Below are 17,421 nucleotides of genomic sequence, written 5' to 3' on the forward strand. Positions count from 1 at the left end.
GATCTGCTGACTAAACAGTAACCAGCACAGGTATGATGCAAAAACACTTCTTATTATTTATTCTTTTAAACTCCTTGCCAGTGCTCTTGCCACTATACTTAATAGGAAGGAAATCAGAAAAGGAAACACTGCTGGAGTTTTCCCTGGAGGAAAGCTGTCTCTGCAGGGTTATGTGGCATTGTGCATATAGGGAGAAGGGAGGGAAAGGCACCCGAACATGAACTTGTTCTTTCATTTTCTCCTCTTACTTTCCTATTATTTTCCCTCTGCGGTAATTGCTAGATTTATAGAGGGTATGTTAGTTTTTTTTGTACATTTAATAGTTGGACATTAAGAAGCGACACAACCAGGTATAATTCTCTCATGTTCACAAAGCAGTGATACTAAGCCAGAAGAAAAAGATCAATGCCCTAAGAGGAGTACATGTCTTAGGAACTCATCACCAGGATTTCTAGCATATTGGCATTCATGTGCAGACGTTCTATGGTTTAAATTTATTTTACAAGGGTATTATAATAAGTGTTAGCACAATTATTTACCTCTAATAATCGAGGTATCCAGCCTTTCCTGTACCCATATGGGGGAGGTTCTCTTCGGGATGAGACCAGTGAGGTCTGTCTTGATCTCTGGGATCTTGCTTTTTCTTCAGCCTCAAGCTGGTCCTGAGATAGCTGAGTAGGTGCAGGTAAAAAGCTATAAGCAAAGATAATGAAAGTCAGAATTGTAAAAAATTCTCACATTAGATCATTGCAATTTGGCCATCAGAGGCTATTTTACCATAATACTTTTTTCTCTTTAGCAGGTCAAACATGTCAATGATTTATGGCAGTATTAAATATCAGTCATTTTATTTTGTCTGGAAAGAAATAAGTACTCAGAGATATACAGTAAAACACGTTTGACTAGGATGCAGGCAAATGATGCCCAAATAAAAAATTAATAGGTATTTCATATAATAAATAAACTATTGAGTTTTTATGCTTCTACGTTTCCTTTCTTATAACAAGGAAACATTCTCAGTTACCAGTGGCCAACTGTCCAATATACAGTTGCACTAGTGTCTTTCCTACTTTCATACTCCTTATTTTTAACTGCTTTACTCTTATGCTTCTTACTTTTAACTATTTTAGCATCAATACAAAAAAAACAAGGATTAGCACTGAATGTAACAAAGAGGTGGACAAAAGAAAGAAAATATAAACTGCATATTTAAGTGTGTTTTACCAAAGGTATCTAATTTAGAATGCAGTTTAAAACTTAGGAAGTCAAAGATTCAAAGCAGAAATCCTAAATATGTACTTTGTTACTCTTTAATCAAAGCAGCCTTTCTACCAAGCAATTCTTAGCAACTTTGAAGTGTGATAAATGTTACTACAGAGATATCCCAAAGTACCACAAAAGGATTCCAGTAATAAATAATACATTTAATGGAAAAGTTAAGGTTTCTTTGTAATTCTTGGTTAGTAAGCATATTTCAGTAAGCAACAGAACTTATTTATTCAAAATATTTATTGAGCACTTGGGTGCAGGTACTGTGCTAGGTAGGCAATGAGACTATAAACTGAGAAAGACCGGTTACGTCTTGCAGAGGAGAGACAATTACTCATACAAATCCACAATCACAAATTGTATTAAAGCTGAAGGAAAAAATACAGAGGGCTATACACAAGAGGGATCTATTCTAGAGTTGGGTACTATGATGGATAAGAACCCAGAGTTCAAATCCTACCTATGCAAGGTAGTAACCCAGATAAGTTACCTACCTCTCTGAACCTGTTTTCTCATCTGTAGAGGCAGATCAAAAGATGACCTACCTCACAGAGTTGCTCTAAGTACTAAATGAGAAAATCGATGAACCCCCTTCACACAGTGTCTAAATATTATTCAATACATACTTGATTATTTGGATCTGTTCCACAATTCCCCCCAATTTGGGTTTGTTGCACCTACCATGCTCCCACAAGACCCCCTATATACCACTATTATAATCTGTCTTACTGTTTTAGAATTATCTACTCATTTACCTTTCTTTTTCTCACCAGAAACTTGCAGGAATCATGCTTTCAGCTTCTTTCATCCCTAACTCTTTAGGCATTGTCTAGCTCACAGCACATCCTTTCCTACAGTGCTTTTACAGTAAACTCTTAAGAAAATTTTTAAAAAAATATTTTATTTATTTATTTATTCATGAGAGACACAGAGACATAGGCAGAGGGAGAAGCAGGCTTCTCTCAGGGAGCCCGGTGTGGGACTCGATCCCACAACTGGGATCATGCTGTGAGCCAAAGGCAGATGCTCAACCACTGAGCCACCCTGGCATCGCTCATTCATTCATTCTTAAAGATTTATTAAGTAATTTCTACATCCAACATGGGGCTTGAATTTACAACCCCAAGATCAAGTCTCATGCTCTACTGAGACAGCCGGTGCCCCCACCCTAGATCTTTTAGTCCTTGTTTCTTAGCATTGATTTCTCTGCTCAATTATACCTCCCCAGAGCTGTTTTCTGACCATCTCAATCAAAACACCACCACCCCACTCCACATTTTGAGTCATTCTCTGTCCTTTTATCTTTATTTTATTCCTAATCACTACCTGATATTGCATTATTGATTTGTTTACATACAGATAGATAAGTAGTTTGCCTTTCCTAGACTGTAAGCTCTTCGAAAATAAAGGAGTTTGCCAGACTGATTTAATACTGTAAAACCAGCACTGATTTAATACTGTAAAACCAGCACAGTGTCTGGCACATGGTAGATCTTCAACAAGTATTTGTTGAATGATGAATGAATGGATGGAGGACTGGAGTCAAAAGTTTTGGGCTTTTACCATAATTCTATTCAGTATAACTCATATACCCAATTCATAGGAAGGATACAAAGATAGTGTAAAGAAGCCAAAATACTTATTATTTTCTCTATTCTTTACCTTCTGCTGTAAGAACTGATTACTAAGATGATCCAAAGGCAGGCAGCCTGCCAAATCAAAGGGTCCAGACGATACAGTAAACAAGTAACTTGGCCTGGATTAGGGTCTGAACATACTCTAGCCTTCCAGAGGGTCTTAATTTTGCTTTTCCTTGTAAAAGATGACATTCCCACAAGAGGCACACTCCTGTGGTGGCAGGATAGGGGAAAGGGGTACATAGTGGGCTGTGGGCTGTATATGTAAGCAGAAAGTCTACCTCAGTGGTTCTCAACTGGGTGGCAAAATAACTACAATGTAGGTATTTGATAATGTCTGGAGACATGATTGTCAAGACTTAGGGGATAGGGAATGGGTGAAGGGGAGGGAGGTGCCTCTGGCATCTAATGTATAGAGGCCAAAGATGCTGCTAAACATCCTACTACTATACACAGGACAGCCCCACACCAGAATGAATCATCCAGTCCAAAACCTCAACAGTGCCACTGTTGAGACATCTTTTATTTTTATTTTTTTTAAGATTTTATTTATTCAAGACAGACAGAGAGAGAGAGAGAGAGAGAGACAGGCAGAGGGAGAAGCAGGCTCCATGCAGGGAGCGGGACATGGGACTTGATCCCAAGTCTCCAGGATCACGCCCTGGGCTGAGCGGTGCTAAACCGCTGAGCCACGGGGACTGCCCACTGTTGAGACACCTTGGTCTACCCTTTCCCCTTTACCAAATAAAGCATATTAAATGCAAGTAATATTATTAGATACATAACCCCAAATACAGTTGCATTTAGAGGACTAAATCAGTATGACCTCAAATCTTTAGTTAGTCACAATAACTGGTGACACCAATACTGCAACACATCAATATGTTAAGTCCCTGCCGTTAAGTAATCCTTGGTAGGTCTTGGAGATAAGGTAACACTTCACCTGCAATCAAATCAACCAGAGCTCACTGAAATCAGAAAACTATGTAGCCTCCAAGACTAGCCATTTAAGGACTGCATTCTGCCGCTGCAATTTTAATTGCACACAATAACCCACAAGATCTGTTATTTTCCCTGTGTCCTTTTCCACAAATACCTTCCCTCACAACCCTGGGAATCTTTGCCACAGTGCCTCCCACCTGGAGGCGCACTCAAATGTTTGCTGCTTACTAAATTGAACTCCTTAGTTCATCCAACTTATTCAGTCTAATTCTTTTTGCACTTAAGGTTACTACCACACAAGTGAGCATTCTGTGCTGTTCTTTCTTCCGTATCTGTATGCCTTGGACCCTACCTTCCCTGCAAAGACTGTTAGGTGGCTTTGTGTGTGTGTGTGTGTGTGTATACACACAGGCCCTAGGATATAGAGAGAGCAAGGCACCCAAAATTAATTCCCCCCCAAAACTTTCTGATTAAAACGTTTTGTGGGATCCATAACTGCCATCAGCCAGGAAAAAGAAGCGTGAGGAGAATCAAGCATGTTTAGGGAGCTCAAGCCGATGTCCCAAAAACGATTTCCCTCACAGGCATCTTTGACAACTCAACTTTTCCTGCTTGCGTCCGCATACGGGAAGTTTTTCTTCTCAGATGGGGCAGCAGGTCGCGGACTAGCAGGAGTTATGTAACTCCTCGGAATCTCTCTTCCCCCCCCCCCCCAAAGGCGGGGACCACTTTACACGCGGTTACCAAGGCAACCGAGAACAGCAAAAATCTGAAGTGGTTCTATCTACGTAAGAAATTCTAAGGTCCAAAGTTAAAAGTGCGGAGCAGCGGCTCATTACTAGTAGACAGTGGCCAATTAAAAAAAAAAAAAAAGATCTGTGTTCGGTGCCGGGCCCCTCACCTCACATCTTTTTTTTTTTTTTTTCTTCAGGAATCCTGGTTTCGGGGCACAGACGAGACTTCGGCAGACACACGGCGGTAAAGCCGGCTCGTCGGCTCCCGCCGCTTCACTTCGTCCAGACAAATAAGCCACTGCCCTCCACACCCCCACCGCGCCCGCCCGAGGCGCGGACCGGACGCTCGGAGCGCTCTCCACAACCCCGGGATGCGACTCCTTGGCATCCGAGGCCGGAGAACTATTTGTCGCGCCAAGGCTCTCGGCCCTCGTGAGGGGACGAACTCGACCCGGGAAACCGCTGAGGAAAGACCCCAGCTTCCGTGAGGCCTAGTCGCCCCGGAGGCCTGCAGGAGGGCCTAGCCGCGGTCCCAGCCCATGTCGCTCTGTGCCCCGCGCCAGGTCACCGCCCGGAGACAGTGGGCAGAGAAATAAAAAACGTGGGTACTCCCAGACCCTTCCGTATCGAGGACCCCCATCAACAACCCACCTGGTGAGCGCCATCTTCTTCCGCTTCTTCCAGCGCGAGCGACAGCACCGCGGGGCGGGTCTTTCCCCTGGACGAGGAGGGGAAAGGAAGGAGCACGCGATGCGCAGGCGCCTCGGCCGAACGGCCTTCTGGGATTCGTAGTTCTTTGGACAAGAGAGTGCGATTCTGTCCTAAGCCGACCGCGCGGTTATCATGAGACTAAGGCTTCAGTTAAGGCAGATGCATCGCTGGTACCCTGTGACGGAATAGGGCGTTCCCTATTCTTCCAAAATAACGGAGGTGAGGTGCCTTTTAAACCGCTTTATTTTATTCCCCACTCAGTCTCATTCCCCGTGTAGTCATCCCCAACACAAGAAGAGTATCCTGGGAATGGCAACGTTAAATAAAAGGGTGACAGGGTTTTAAAACAATGGGAAATCGGGAGACTGTCGAAGGGAGAGTTTGGGAACGCTCCAAAAATACTCACACTCGAAACTTTTCTTTGAACTCTGCCCCCTACCTCCACACCCCACCCCCAAAACACTGTCCTGGGGAGGTCTGGTGTGATCCTCGGTAAGTTGCCTTTACAGCACTTCTTTGGTGTATTATGTATGCTTTTATGTATGTGCGTGTTTAGACTATGTGTTTAACGTAGATTATGGATTAGACATAATCTTTTTTTAAGATTTTATTTATTTATTCATGAGAGACATGGAGTGAGAGGCAGAGACACAGGCAGAGGGAGAAGCAGGCTCCACGCAGGGAGCCGGACTTGGGACTCGATCCCGGGTCTCCAGGATCACGCCCTGAGCCAAAGGCAGATGCTCAACCCGCTGAACCACCTAGGTGTCCCAAGACATAATCTTTTTTTTTTTTTTTTTTTTAAAGATTCTATTTATTTATTTGAGAGAGAGAACTAGCAAGATAGGGGGTGGGTACTGGGGGAGAGAGAAAAGCAGGTTTCTCCCTGAGCAGGGAGCCCCACACTGGGCTGGATCTTGGGCTAGATCCCAGGAACCTGGGACCATGACCTGCGGTGAAGGCAGAGGTTTGACGGACTGAGCCCCTAACCATAATCTTTGACAAACTGATAGGATAAATGAAATTTGCTTACAAATATTGGAGAGAGGGAAGTGGGTGGAGTATAGATGAAATGGGAATAGCCATTTCTGATCACTGTTGAAGCTGGATAATGGGGAATTGGATGTTTATTATACTAACACGTTTGACATCTTCCACGACAAAAAGTAGATAACAAATTTTTAGTTGTAGTATGGGACACATATAGAAAGATGCATACACCGTAAGTGTACAGCTCTTTGAATTGTCCTGAACCAAACACCCTACTTTGAGCAGCAGAAGCAGAATCCACTACCCAGGGTGACTCAAATTTCTGGTGTGACAAGATGTTGTAGATTCATCTAGTACTTTTCTAGATATACTGATTCCAAGTCATTTGGAATGACTTGGAATCAGTCATTTCTCCAAGAAGCCCTCCTTTAAGTGGGAAAGCGATATTTTAGAGAAAACAATCTGGATGCTACAAATAAATATTCATTGTTACTGGGTTGATTATTGTTTGTAAGCCTCTTTAGTCAACAGAACAAAAAAATTTGGATATACACACATATTTTTTGAGAAAATGCACCATGCATTTACATTAATATTTTTCAACTCAAATTTAGGATTACACAGATTTTACTTAACTTTGATTTTTATATGCATATCTCTTCTGAAAATCTTGGTGCCTAATGGCATTAACATAATTACATATGGCAATAACAATTTATTAACAAAATTAACATAATTGTTTTACCCTACTGTATATATAAAATAGTTTCAGAATAACATTACTAAAATGATTACTAAACATATGCTTAATGATAATAGTTTCTGCTTTTTTTTAAATAATTCTTTTTGCCCTTAGAGTATATCTCTCTAGGTGTGTATAGTTAAATTGCATTGCTTTAATGTTATTTAGGGAGGGGTGCACCTGATTGGCTCAGTTGGTATAGCGCGCAACTCTTGATCTCAGGGTTGTAAGGCTGAGCCCCATGTTGGGTGTAGAGATTTCTTAAAAATAAATAAATAAACCGTGACTTGCAGTAGTTCCTCTCTGTGGGATCCACTAATTTGATAGTCAGGTTTATTTCTTTTTGCTTTGGATTCTTAGGCGTTGCTTAAAAAAATGTTTTATGTGGGCAGCCCAGGTGGCTCAGCAGTTTAGCTCCACCTTCAGCCCAGGGTGTGGTCCTGGAGACCGGGGATTGAGTCCCATGTCGAGCTCCCTGCATGGAGCCTGCTCCTCCCTCTGCCTGTGTCTGTGCGTCTCTCTGTGTGTCTCTCATGAATAAATAAATAAAATTTAAAAAAAAAATGCTTTGTGGAACAGTTGCATGGCTTCAAAGCCAAAATTTACCAAATAGGTAGTACATTTAGAGAAGTCTAGATTCTTTCCCTGACACTTCTGTTGTCTTCCTCTCCTCTCCCTATAGACAAACCTTAGAAAAAAATTTTTATGGTTTATCCTTTCACTTAAAAATATACACAGATACATATATATTTCTATGCTTCTCTTACTCAGACAAATGGTAGATACCACACACACTTTTCTTCACCTTCCTTTTTTTCACTTATTATTATATCTCGAGAGATCACTCTTTTGCAGTATGTAGAAATCACATTGGAGATTTTGAGCAGAGAAAACACGTGACCTGATTTGTGTTTTAAGAAGATTGTTATGACTGCTGTGTTGAAAATGGATTCCAAGAAACAAGGAAGGGAAGAGGGAGACCAGTTTGGTGGCTTTTGTGATAATTCAGGGGAAAGATGCTGGTGGTTTAGGGAGGGAGGTAGTAGTAGAGATGGTAAGAAGAGATTGGAATCTGGATCTATTTTGAAAGTAAGATTAACAAATTTTAATGATAGAATTGATGTGAAGTATGAAAGAGAATAATCAAGGATGGCTCCAAAGGTTTTTGTCTGAGAAATTAGAGGGATGGAGTTGCCACTTACTAAGATGGGAAAATTGCAAGAGGGTCATTTTTGTGGAAAAAGATCAGGAGTTTGGTTTTGAACATATTACATTTGAAATGGTTATTTGGCAAAGACAGCCAACTAAAGATGTCATGTAAGCAGTTTTATATACAAGTTCAAAGTGTGGGGAGAAATGTCTGGGCTGGAGACTTTCTGGGGTAGATGGTATGTAAATTGATGATACTAGATGAGATCACCTAGGGAGTGAGTATAGCCACAGAGGAGAAATGGTTCAGAGGCAGTTTGGACAGTTTGGCAGTTCAGAAACCAGCGAAGGACACTGAAAGGAATGGCCAGAGATTTGATCAATGGAGAGAAAGCATCCATCTTTCTTTTGGATCAGAAGCTGTAAGATTATAGGCTTGAGTTACCAGTATTTATCTATCCTGGCAGATAGCGAGAGCCTGTGACAGGAAAAAATGAGGCCACCATGCAGAAAGAAGGAAACCAGAAGGGTAAAGAGGAGAATAAGAGATTGAGAGATGTTGAGACCTCTGGACAACATCATGGGAATTCCTGGATTCAGCAGTACCTAAAGACCACACTATCCTGAATTTTTAAATTTAATTTTTATTTATTTATTTTTATCATCTTGAATTTTTAAAGTAGTGAGCAAATGAATTATTTTGTTGGCTCAAGTTAGTTTGAGTTGATTCTCTATCATTAGCAATGGAAAGGAGTTTATACAATGTTTATTTTCTGTGCTCCAATAATACTTGTTCTTCCCCCAGTCTTAACATTAATCACATTTTATAGATTTTTTAAAAAGATTTTATTCATTCATTTGACAGAGACATAGAGAAAGCACAGGCAGGGGGTGTGGGAGAGGGAGTAGCAGAGACTCTCCACCGAGTAGGGAGGCTGATGTGGGGCTCAATCTCAGGACCCTGGCCTGAGCCTAAGGCAGACATTCTACTGACTGAGCCACCCAGGCACCCCACTGTGTAGATTTTGGTGGTTTACTTGGCTACAAAGAGGGTTGAATCTCTCTCCTCTCCTGTGCCTGAACAATCTTGGGCAAGTCCTCAACCCTCACTGGAAATAGACTCCTTATCTGTAAAAGCATAGAGTTGGACCAGATAATATCAAAGATTTCTTCTAGTGTCAATATCCTTTTATTCTTGATACTTTTTTCTAGGGTTGTTTTTATTTTTGTTTTTAAAGTAAGCTCTATACCCAATATGGGGCTTGAACTCACAACCCTGAGATCATGAGTTGCATGCTCTGCCGACTGAGCCAGCCAGGTATGCTACTTTTATCTAGTTTTTAAATTTCTAGATAAAGAGTTTTAAAAATTTTCCATTCTGGAAACTATTAATACATGCAACTTAGATGAAGCCAAGAGGCATCAAGCTGAGTGAAAGAAGCTATTCTCAAAAGATTATATTATTACATTAGTCCTCAAGTGACGCAGACGTTAGGGACATCAACTCTCTATATAGTCAAAAATCCTGGGGATCCCTGGGTGGCTCAGCAGTTTAGCGCCTGCCTTCGACCCAGGGCATGATCCTGGAGTCCTGGGATCAAGTCCCACATTGGACTCCCTGCATGGAGCCTGCTTCTCCCTCTGCTGTGTCTCTGCCTTTCTCTCTCTCTCTCTCTGTGTGTCTCTCATGAATAATAAATAAAATCTTAAAAAAAAAATCCTTGTATAATTCTGACTCCACTAAAAGCTAACTACTATAACTTAACATGAAATAAAGTAACTTAATACTTATAATACGGTAAATTAGAGAAAAGAAAATGTTATTAAGAAAACTATAAGAGAAAAAACATTTATAATACTGTACTGTATTGAAAAAAATCCACATATAAGTGGACCTCATATTTCAAACCCATGTTATTCAAGGATTGGATTCCATTTATGACTTTTTTGAAATGATAAAATTTTAGTGATAGAGAACAGATCAGTGGTTGCCAGGGATTAAAGGTGGAGAGCAGGGGTTCCTGGATGGCTCAGTCAGTTAAGCATCTGCCTGCGCTCAGGTCATTATTCCAGGGCCCTGGGATCAAGCCCCTCATACGGCTCCCTGCTCAGCAGAGTCTGCTTCTCCATCTCTCTCTATCTGCTGCTCTGCCTACTTGTGCTGTCTCTCTCACTCTCTCTCTCTCTGTTAAATAAATACAATATTTTTAAAAAATAAAAAATAAAGGTGGGGAGCAGATGTGACCTCCAAAGGAAGTTTTTTTGGGTGATGGAATTGTTTTATATCCTGAATGTGATGGTTACATGCATCTATATATCTGTTAAAATTCATCAAACTGTATACCAAAAAAGTCAGTTTTACTGTTTGACAATTAAAAAAAAAAAAAAAAAAAAGCCTGGTCTAGTTCTGTCTATTGTTAGAAAGGAAATGGAAAATGCATTCATTTTCTATTGTCATGTAACAGATTACCACAAACTTAGTGGTTTTATTAGCTCAGAGGCTGGCACAGCTTGACAGGTTTCTCTACCCAGTGTAGCACAGGGAGAAATCACAATGTTGGCCAGATTGGATCTCATCAGGCTGAGGCTCTGCAGAAAAGTCCATTGCCAAGTGCATTCTTGTTGTTGGCAGAATTTGGTTTCTTGCAGTTGTAGGATTCAGGTCCCTCTTTTGTTGTGTGCTGTCAGTGGGGGCCACCCTCACCTCTTGCTGGCCTCTCTAAGGCCTTCCTATTATGGACATTTGCTTTCTTCCAGGTCAGCTGCGTCACATCTCTGACTTTCTCTTCTGCCACCCGCTGGAGAAGAATCTCTGCTTCTAAAGGGCTCATTGATTAAGTCAGGCCCATCCAGATAATCTCCTTGTCTCAAAGTCAATTTTGTCCTATAACGACATTGTATTAACAGCCCCAGGGATTAATGCTGGGCATGTATGTGAGGGGTGGGCCAAGAGGAGATCTTGGGATAGATCTGAGAATCCTGTCTACCACAGGATATAAGCCAAAAGGGGAAAAAAAAAAACTATTTTGCTAAATGCAGGATTATTGATCACATCATGTAGTGTAGCAAGCATGATCTAGGAGTTTGAAGATACAGATTCAAGCTATACTTCACCAATAAACTGTGTTATCATGGTCAGTGATGTGATATGGGTCAGGAGTGAATGGTCAAAAAAGAATTCTTTTTTTTTTTTTTTAAAGATTTTTTATTTATTTATTCAGAGAGAGGGGGGGTGCGGGGGGGGGGTGCAGAGACACAGGCAGAGGTAGAAGCAGGCTCCATGCAGAGAGCCCGATGTGGGACTTGATCCAAGGTCTCCAGGATCACGCCCTGGGCTGCAGGTAGTACTAAACTGCTGCGCCACCGGGGCTGCCCTCAAAAAAGAATTCTTGAGATGTTTTGGGAGCAAAAAAGGTTTTATCAAAGCAGAACAGGACCTGTGGGCAGGATGAGCTGCGTTGTGATTGTGAGGAGAGATTGATTATATACTCTTAAATGGGGGAGGCGGTTGATTGTAAAGGAAAATTCTAAAGAGATTTTCATATGTTAAGATTTATGGGATCCTGGAGGTCTGGCTATTGTCAAGCTAAAGTTGCTTTTTGCCTTTAGCAAAGCATTAACAGTGAGGCAGTTGTGAGTTCCTTGAGGAATGCCGTACTCTGTCTCAAGAATTTATCAGTGGGCTGCAAGTTGTAGAGAAATTTAATTTTTGTCTACATTTCTTTTGCTTTTGTTATCATCAGTCAAGACACTTAACTTCTCTGGGCCCCAATTTTATCAAACTTAAAATGCTGACCATGTTGCCTGCTGTACGTGGATCATGGAGCGATTTTGGGACTTAATTGAGGTAATGTAGGTGAATATATTTCACTCAACTCTAAAGCACTATGTAAATATATTAGTTATTACTGTTAATATTTTGGTTGACATTGATCTGCTTTAACCTCTGCTCCAGGAATGTATTATCTCTAAAAAGAGAATAAAAAAGGAGCAAATTAGAGAAGGTCCCGGAAGCCAAGATCAAGGAGCTTAGATTTAATTCAGCAGGTGATTCGGAGCTGAAGGAGGACTTAAATAGAGGGCTGGGTCATAGAAACTGGCAAGAAAGACGGTTCTTAAGTCAGAGTGGGTTTCTATGGTGATGAGAGACAAAGGAGGCCACCGAGGACAAGGTGAAAGTAATTAACATGGGAAGTTGGTAAGATACAGACTCAGACCTGGGATGCAGGATTGAAAGGAAGGGGCGGAGAAGTGCCTCTATGAGGCTCTCATTTCTCACAGAGGCACTTTCATGTGAAGCATTTCTACCAGTCGTGGTCCCTCACTGTCCTTGGGGTGTATAGAGAATAGCAACAGACTTTAATAGCAATCTTGACAAAACATAATTAAGAAGGCACATCTACTGCAAAAGCAATACGATATTATACCCTAAGGCCAAGCACTTTATTCAGTTCTGTGGGGGAGGGGGCTTGTGTTCTGCTGTGCTGGATCTTCCTTGCAGCATTCATCCCTCATTATCACAGGTAATTAGCAGCTGCCTGCTTCAAATAGAGAGCCCTGTGCAGTCCCTGGTTGCCGGGACCCATCAGCTCACTCCACTCTTGGCCGTTTAGAGGGGGGATTTCGTTCCCAGAGAAGTGAGGGCCTAACTTGATTCCTAACTAGTTGTGACTCCATAGCCACAAGTGACATAACTCAAGAGGTGGTAGGGTGGAGCGGTTAAGCACAGATTCTGAAGTCAGCTTTCCTGGCGTCCTCTCCCAGCTCCCTTATTTGCTAGCTGCACATCCTGGGCATGCCACTTCTCTCTCAGTTTTCTTACTGGCCAAAAAAATGGGGAAAGTAAGTATAACCCATTCTTGTAAAATTGTCAGGACAATTAAATGAGGTAACCATGTAAAGTGCTTAGACCAATGTCCAGGGTAGGGCGAATGCTCAAAAAAACAGTCACTGTTTTCTGGCCTTAATTTTATTGGCCTTAACATTCATTAAGCTTCTTTGAGCTTCAGATTTGCATTTGTACAGTGAGGCAATTGAACTTAATTTTATTTCTAAGTTACCTTCCAGTTAACATTCTATTCTTTTATATGATGGATGTTTTATTTATTGCAATACCAGTATTTTTATGCTCTGATGCCATTATGCTTTAGTTATTGCTGCTTTACTTATATTCATTCTCTGGTGAAAAGTAGTATTGCCCCACCTCACTTTCTTTTCTTTCTTTTTTATATATTTATAGAGTCTTTCTTTTCTTTTTTTTTTTTTTTGGTATATTTTTTAATTGGAGTTCGATTTGCCAGCATATAGTATAACACCCAGTGTTCATCCCGTCAAGTCCCCCCGCTCAGTGCCCGTCACCCAGTCACCCCAACCCCCCTGCCCACCTCCCTTTCCACTACCCCTTGTTCCTTTCCCAGAGTTAGGAGTCTCATGTTCTGTCTCCCTCTCTGATATTTCCCACTCATTTTCTCTGCTTTCCCCTTTATTCCCTTTCACTATTTTTTTTATATTCCCCAAATGAATGAGACCATATAATGTTTGTCCTTCTCCGATTGACTTACTTCACTCAGCATAATACCCTCCAGTTCCATCCACGTGGAAGCAAATGGTGGGTATTTGTCGTTTCTAATGGCTGAGTAATATTCCATTGTATACATAGACCACAGCTTCTTTATCCATTCATCTTTTTTAAAAGATTTTATTTATTTATTCATGAAACACGCAGAGAGAGAGGGGGGCGGGCAGAGATACAGGCAGAGGGAGAAGCAGGCTCCATGTAGGAAGCCTGACATGGGACTCGATCTCGAGTCTCCAGGATCAGGCCCTGGGCTGAATGCGGCACTAAACCGCTGAGCCACCTGGGCTGTCCCTCCATTCATCTTTTGATGGACACAGGCTTCTTCCATAGTTTGGCTATTGTCGACATTACTGTTATAAACATTGGGGTGCAGGTGTCTCGGTTTTTCACTGCATCTGTATCTTTGAGGTAAATACCTAGTAGTGCAATTGCTGGGTCATAGGGTAGCTCTATTTTTTAACTCTTTGAGGAACCTCTACAGAGTTTTCCAGAGTGGCTGTACCAGTTCACATTCCCACCAACAGTGCAAGAGGGTTCCCCTTTCTCCACATCCTCTTCAACATTTGTTATTTCCTGTCTATGTCTTTTTGCATCTATGTCCATAAGGGATGTTGGCCTCTAGTTCTCTTTTTTGGTGATGTCTTTATTTGGTTTTGGTACCAGGGTAATGCTGGCCTCATAGAATAAATTTGGAGGTTTTCCTTCCTTTTCTGTTTTTTGGAATAGTTTGAGAAGAATAGGTATTAACTCTTTTTTATTTATTTTATTATTATTATTTTTAAAGATTTTGTTTATTCATGAGAGACACAGAGAGAGAGAGAGAGAGAGAGAGAGAGGCAGAGACACAGGCAGAGAGAGAAGCAGGCTCCATGCAGGGAGCCTGATGTGGGATTCCATCCTGGTACTCCAGGATCACGCCCTGGGCCAAAGGCAGGCGCTCAGCTGCTGAGCCACCAGGCATCCCCTTAACTCTTTATTTTTTTATTTTTTTATTTTATTTTTGATAGTCACACAGAGAGAGAGAGGCAGAGACACAGGCAGAGGGAGAAGCAGGCTCCATGCACCGGGAGCCCGATGTGGGATTCGATCCCGAGTCTCCAGGATCGCGCCCTGGGCCAAAGGCAGGTGCCAAACCACTGCGCCACCCAGGGATCCCACCCTTAACTCTTTTTTAAGTGGTGTTTGGTAGAATTCATGCATGAAACCATCTGGTTCTGAACTTTTTTTTTTTTTTTTAAAGATTTTATTTTTTTTAAATTTTTATTTACTTATGATAGGCACACAGTGAGAGAGAGAGAGGCAGAGACACAGGCAGAGGGAGAAGCAGGCTCCATGCACCAGGAGCCCGACGCGGGATTCGATCCTGGGTCTCCAGGATCGCGCCCTGGGCCAAAGGCAGGCGCTAAACCGCTACGCCACCCAGGGATCCCTGGTTCTGAACTTTTTTGGGAGTTTTTTGGTTACTGATTCAACTTCTTTGCTGGCTATCAGTCCATTCAAGTTCTCTATTTCTTCCTGCTTCAGTTTTGGTAGTTTATATGTTTCTAGTAATTTATCCATTTCTTCTAGGTTATCCAATTTGTTGGCATATGGTTTTTGATAATATTCTCTTATAATTGTATTTCTGTGGTATTGGTTGTTATTCCTCCTCTTTCATTTGTGATTTTATTTATTTGGGTCCTTTATGTTTTCTTTTTGATAAGTCTGTCTAGAGGTTTATCAATTTTATTAATTTTTCAAAGAACCGGCTCCTGGTTTCATTTATCTGTTCTAATTGTTTTTTGTTTGTTTCTATATCATTTATTTCTGCTCTAATCTTTATTGTTTCCTTCCTTCTGCTGGCTTTAGGCTTGCCAACAGCATTTTTCAAAGAGCTAGAACAAACATTCCTAAAACTTGTATGGAACCACAAAGACCTCAAATAGCCAAAGCAACTTTGAAGAAGAAATTTGCAAAGCTGGAGACATCACAATTTCAAACTTCAAGTTATATTACAAAGCTGTGGTCAAAACAGTATGGTACTGGCAGAAAAATAGCTCAAGGGAACAGAATAGAAAACCTAGAAATGAATCCACAACTATATGGTCAATTGATCTTTGACAAAGCAGGAAAGAATATCCAAAGAGAAAAAGACAGTCTTTTCAACAAATGGTATTGGGAAAACTGGACAGCAACATGTGAAAATGCAACTGGACTACTTTCTTACACCATACACAAAAATAAATTCAAAATGGATGAAAGACCTAAATGTAAGACAGGAAACCATCAAAATCCTAGAAGAGGCAATAACCTCTTTGACGCTGGCCATAGCAACTTCTTTCTAGGTATGTCTTTGGAGGCAAGGGAAACAAAAGCAAAAATAAACTATTGCAACTTCATTAAACTAAAAAGCTTCTGTACAGCAAAAGAACTCATGAACAAAACTAAAAGTCAGCCTGCAGAATGGGAGAAGATATTTGCAAATACATACCCAATAAAAGGTTAGTATCCAAAATCTATTAGAAATTTAACAAACTCAGCACCCTAAGCAGTAATAACCCAGTTAAAAGTGGCAGAAGACATGAATAGGCATTTTTCCAAAGAGGCCAACAGACACAGGAAAAGATACTCAACACCACTCATCAAATGAAATGCAAATCAAAACTCCAGTAAGACATCATCACCTCATACCTGTCAGAGTGGCTGAAATCAACAACACAAGAAACAATAGGTATTGGCAAGGATATGGAGAAAGGGGAATACCCTTGCACTGTTGGTGGGAATGCGAACTGGTGCAGCCACACTGGAAAACAGTATGGAGGTTCTTCAAAAAGTTAAAACCACCCTATGATCCAGCAGTTGCATTACTAGATATTTACCCAAAGAATACAAAGATCCTAAATCAAAGAGGTATATGCACCCTGATGTTTATAGCAGCATTATCTACATGAGCCAAAGTATGGAAGCAGCCCAAATGTCTACTGATTGATAAATGGATAAAAAAGATGTGTGTATGTGTGTATTGCTACATATATGTGTGTATATATATACATATATACACACATATATTTGTACACACATATATTGGTATATTATTCAACCATAAAAAAGAATGAAATCTTGCCATTTGCAATGACATGGATGGAGCTACAGAGTATTATGCTAAGCAAAGTAAGTCAGAGAAAGACAAATACCATATGATTTCACTCATATGTGGAATTTAAGAAACAAAATGAGCAAAGGAAAGAAAGAGAGAGGCAAACCAAGAAAGAGACTCTTAACTATAAAGAACAAAACCTATGGTTATCAGAAAGGAAGTAGGTGGAGGGAATGGGTTAAATAGATGATGGGGGTTAAGGAGTGTACTTGTGATGAGCACTGGGTGATGTATGGAAGTGTTGAATCACTATATCATACCTAAAACTATTATTACACTGTTAACTAACTGAAATTTAAATAAAAACTAAAAAAAAGAGTATACCCTCCCCCCTCCAAAAAAAAAAAAACTTCTGTGCTTCAAAGGTAGCATCAAGAAAGTGAAAAGACAGTCTATAGAATAGGAGAAAATATTTGCAAATCATATATCTGCTAAGGAACTTATAGCCAGAATGTATGAAGAACTCTCACAATTCAACCACAAAAAGACAAATAATCCAATTAGAAGACAGCAAAGGATTTGAATAGATGTTT

At 40.7% G+C, this 17,421-nt stretch overlaps 2 protein-coding genes across 9 annotated transcripts in view; one reads left to right on the forward strand and one right to left on the reverse strand.

The window, feature by feature from the left end:
* SNW1 (SNW domain containing 1) overlaps window positions 1-5,391 on the reverse strand; it is a 33,673-nt gene extending 28,282 nt beyond the window's left edge. The window contains exons 1-2 of the mRNA XM_072839497.1: window positions 5,234-5,391; window positions 540-693 (exon numbers count right to left, since the gene is read on the reverse strand). Of these exons, the coding sequence (XP_072695598.1) occupies window positions 540-693; window positions 5,234-5,247 (168 nt within the window). The 5' untranslated portion in view covers window positions 5,248-5,391. The remainder of the gene's footprint in view (window positions 1-539; window positions 694-5,233) is intronic.
* The window catches only part of ADCK1 (aarF domain containing kinase 1), a 146,097-nt gene continuing 133,410 nt past the window's right edge, over window positions 4,735-17,421 (forward strand). For 3 of the 8 annotated variants that reach the window (XM_072839505.1, XM_072839506.1, XM_072839508.1), the window contains exon 1: window positions 4,735-5,512. The gene's annotated coding sequence lies outside the window, so the exon portion shown is untranslated. Of the gene's footprint in view, window positions 5,513-5,549; window positions 5,786-11,917; window positions 12,022-15,600; window positions 16,233-17,421 lie in introns of those variants that run through there. The other 5 variants (XM_072839499.1, XM_072839501.1, XM_072839503.1 and 2 more) reach the window with 4 other exon arrangements.

This window comes from Canis lupus, chromosome 9 (assembly GCF_048164855.1).
Source record: "Canis lupus baileyi chromosome 9, mCanLup2.hap1, whole genome shotgun sequence".
Lineage (NCBI taxonomy): Eukaryota > Metazoa > Chordata > Mammalia > Carnivora > Canidae > Canis > Canis lupus.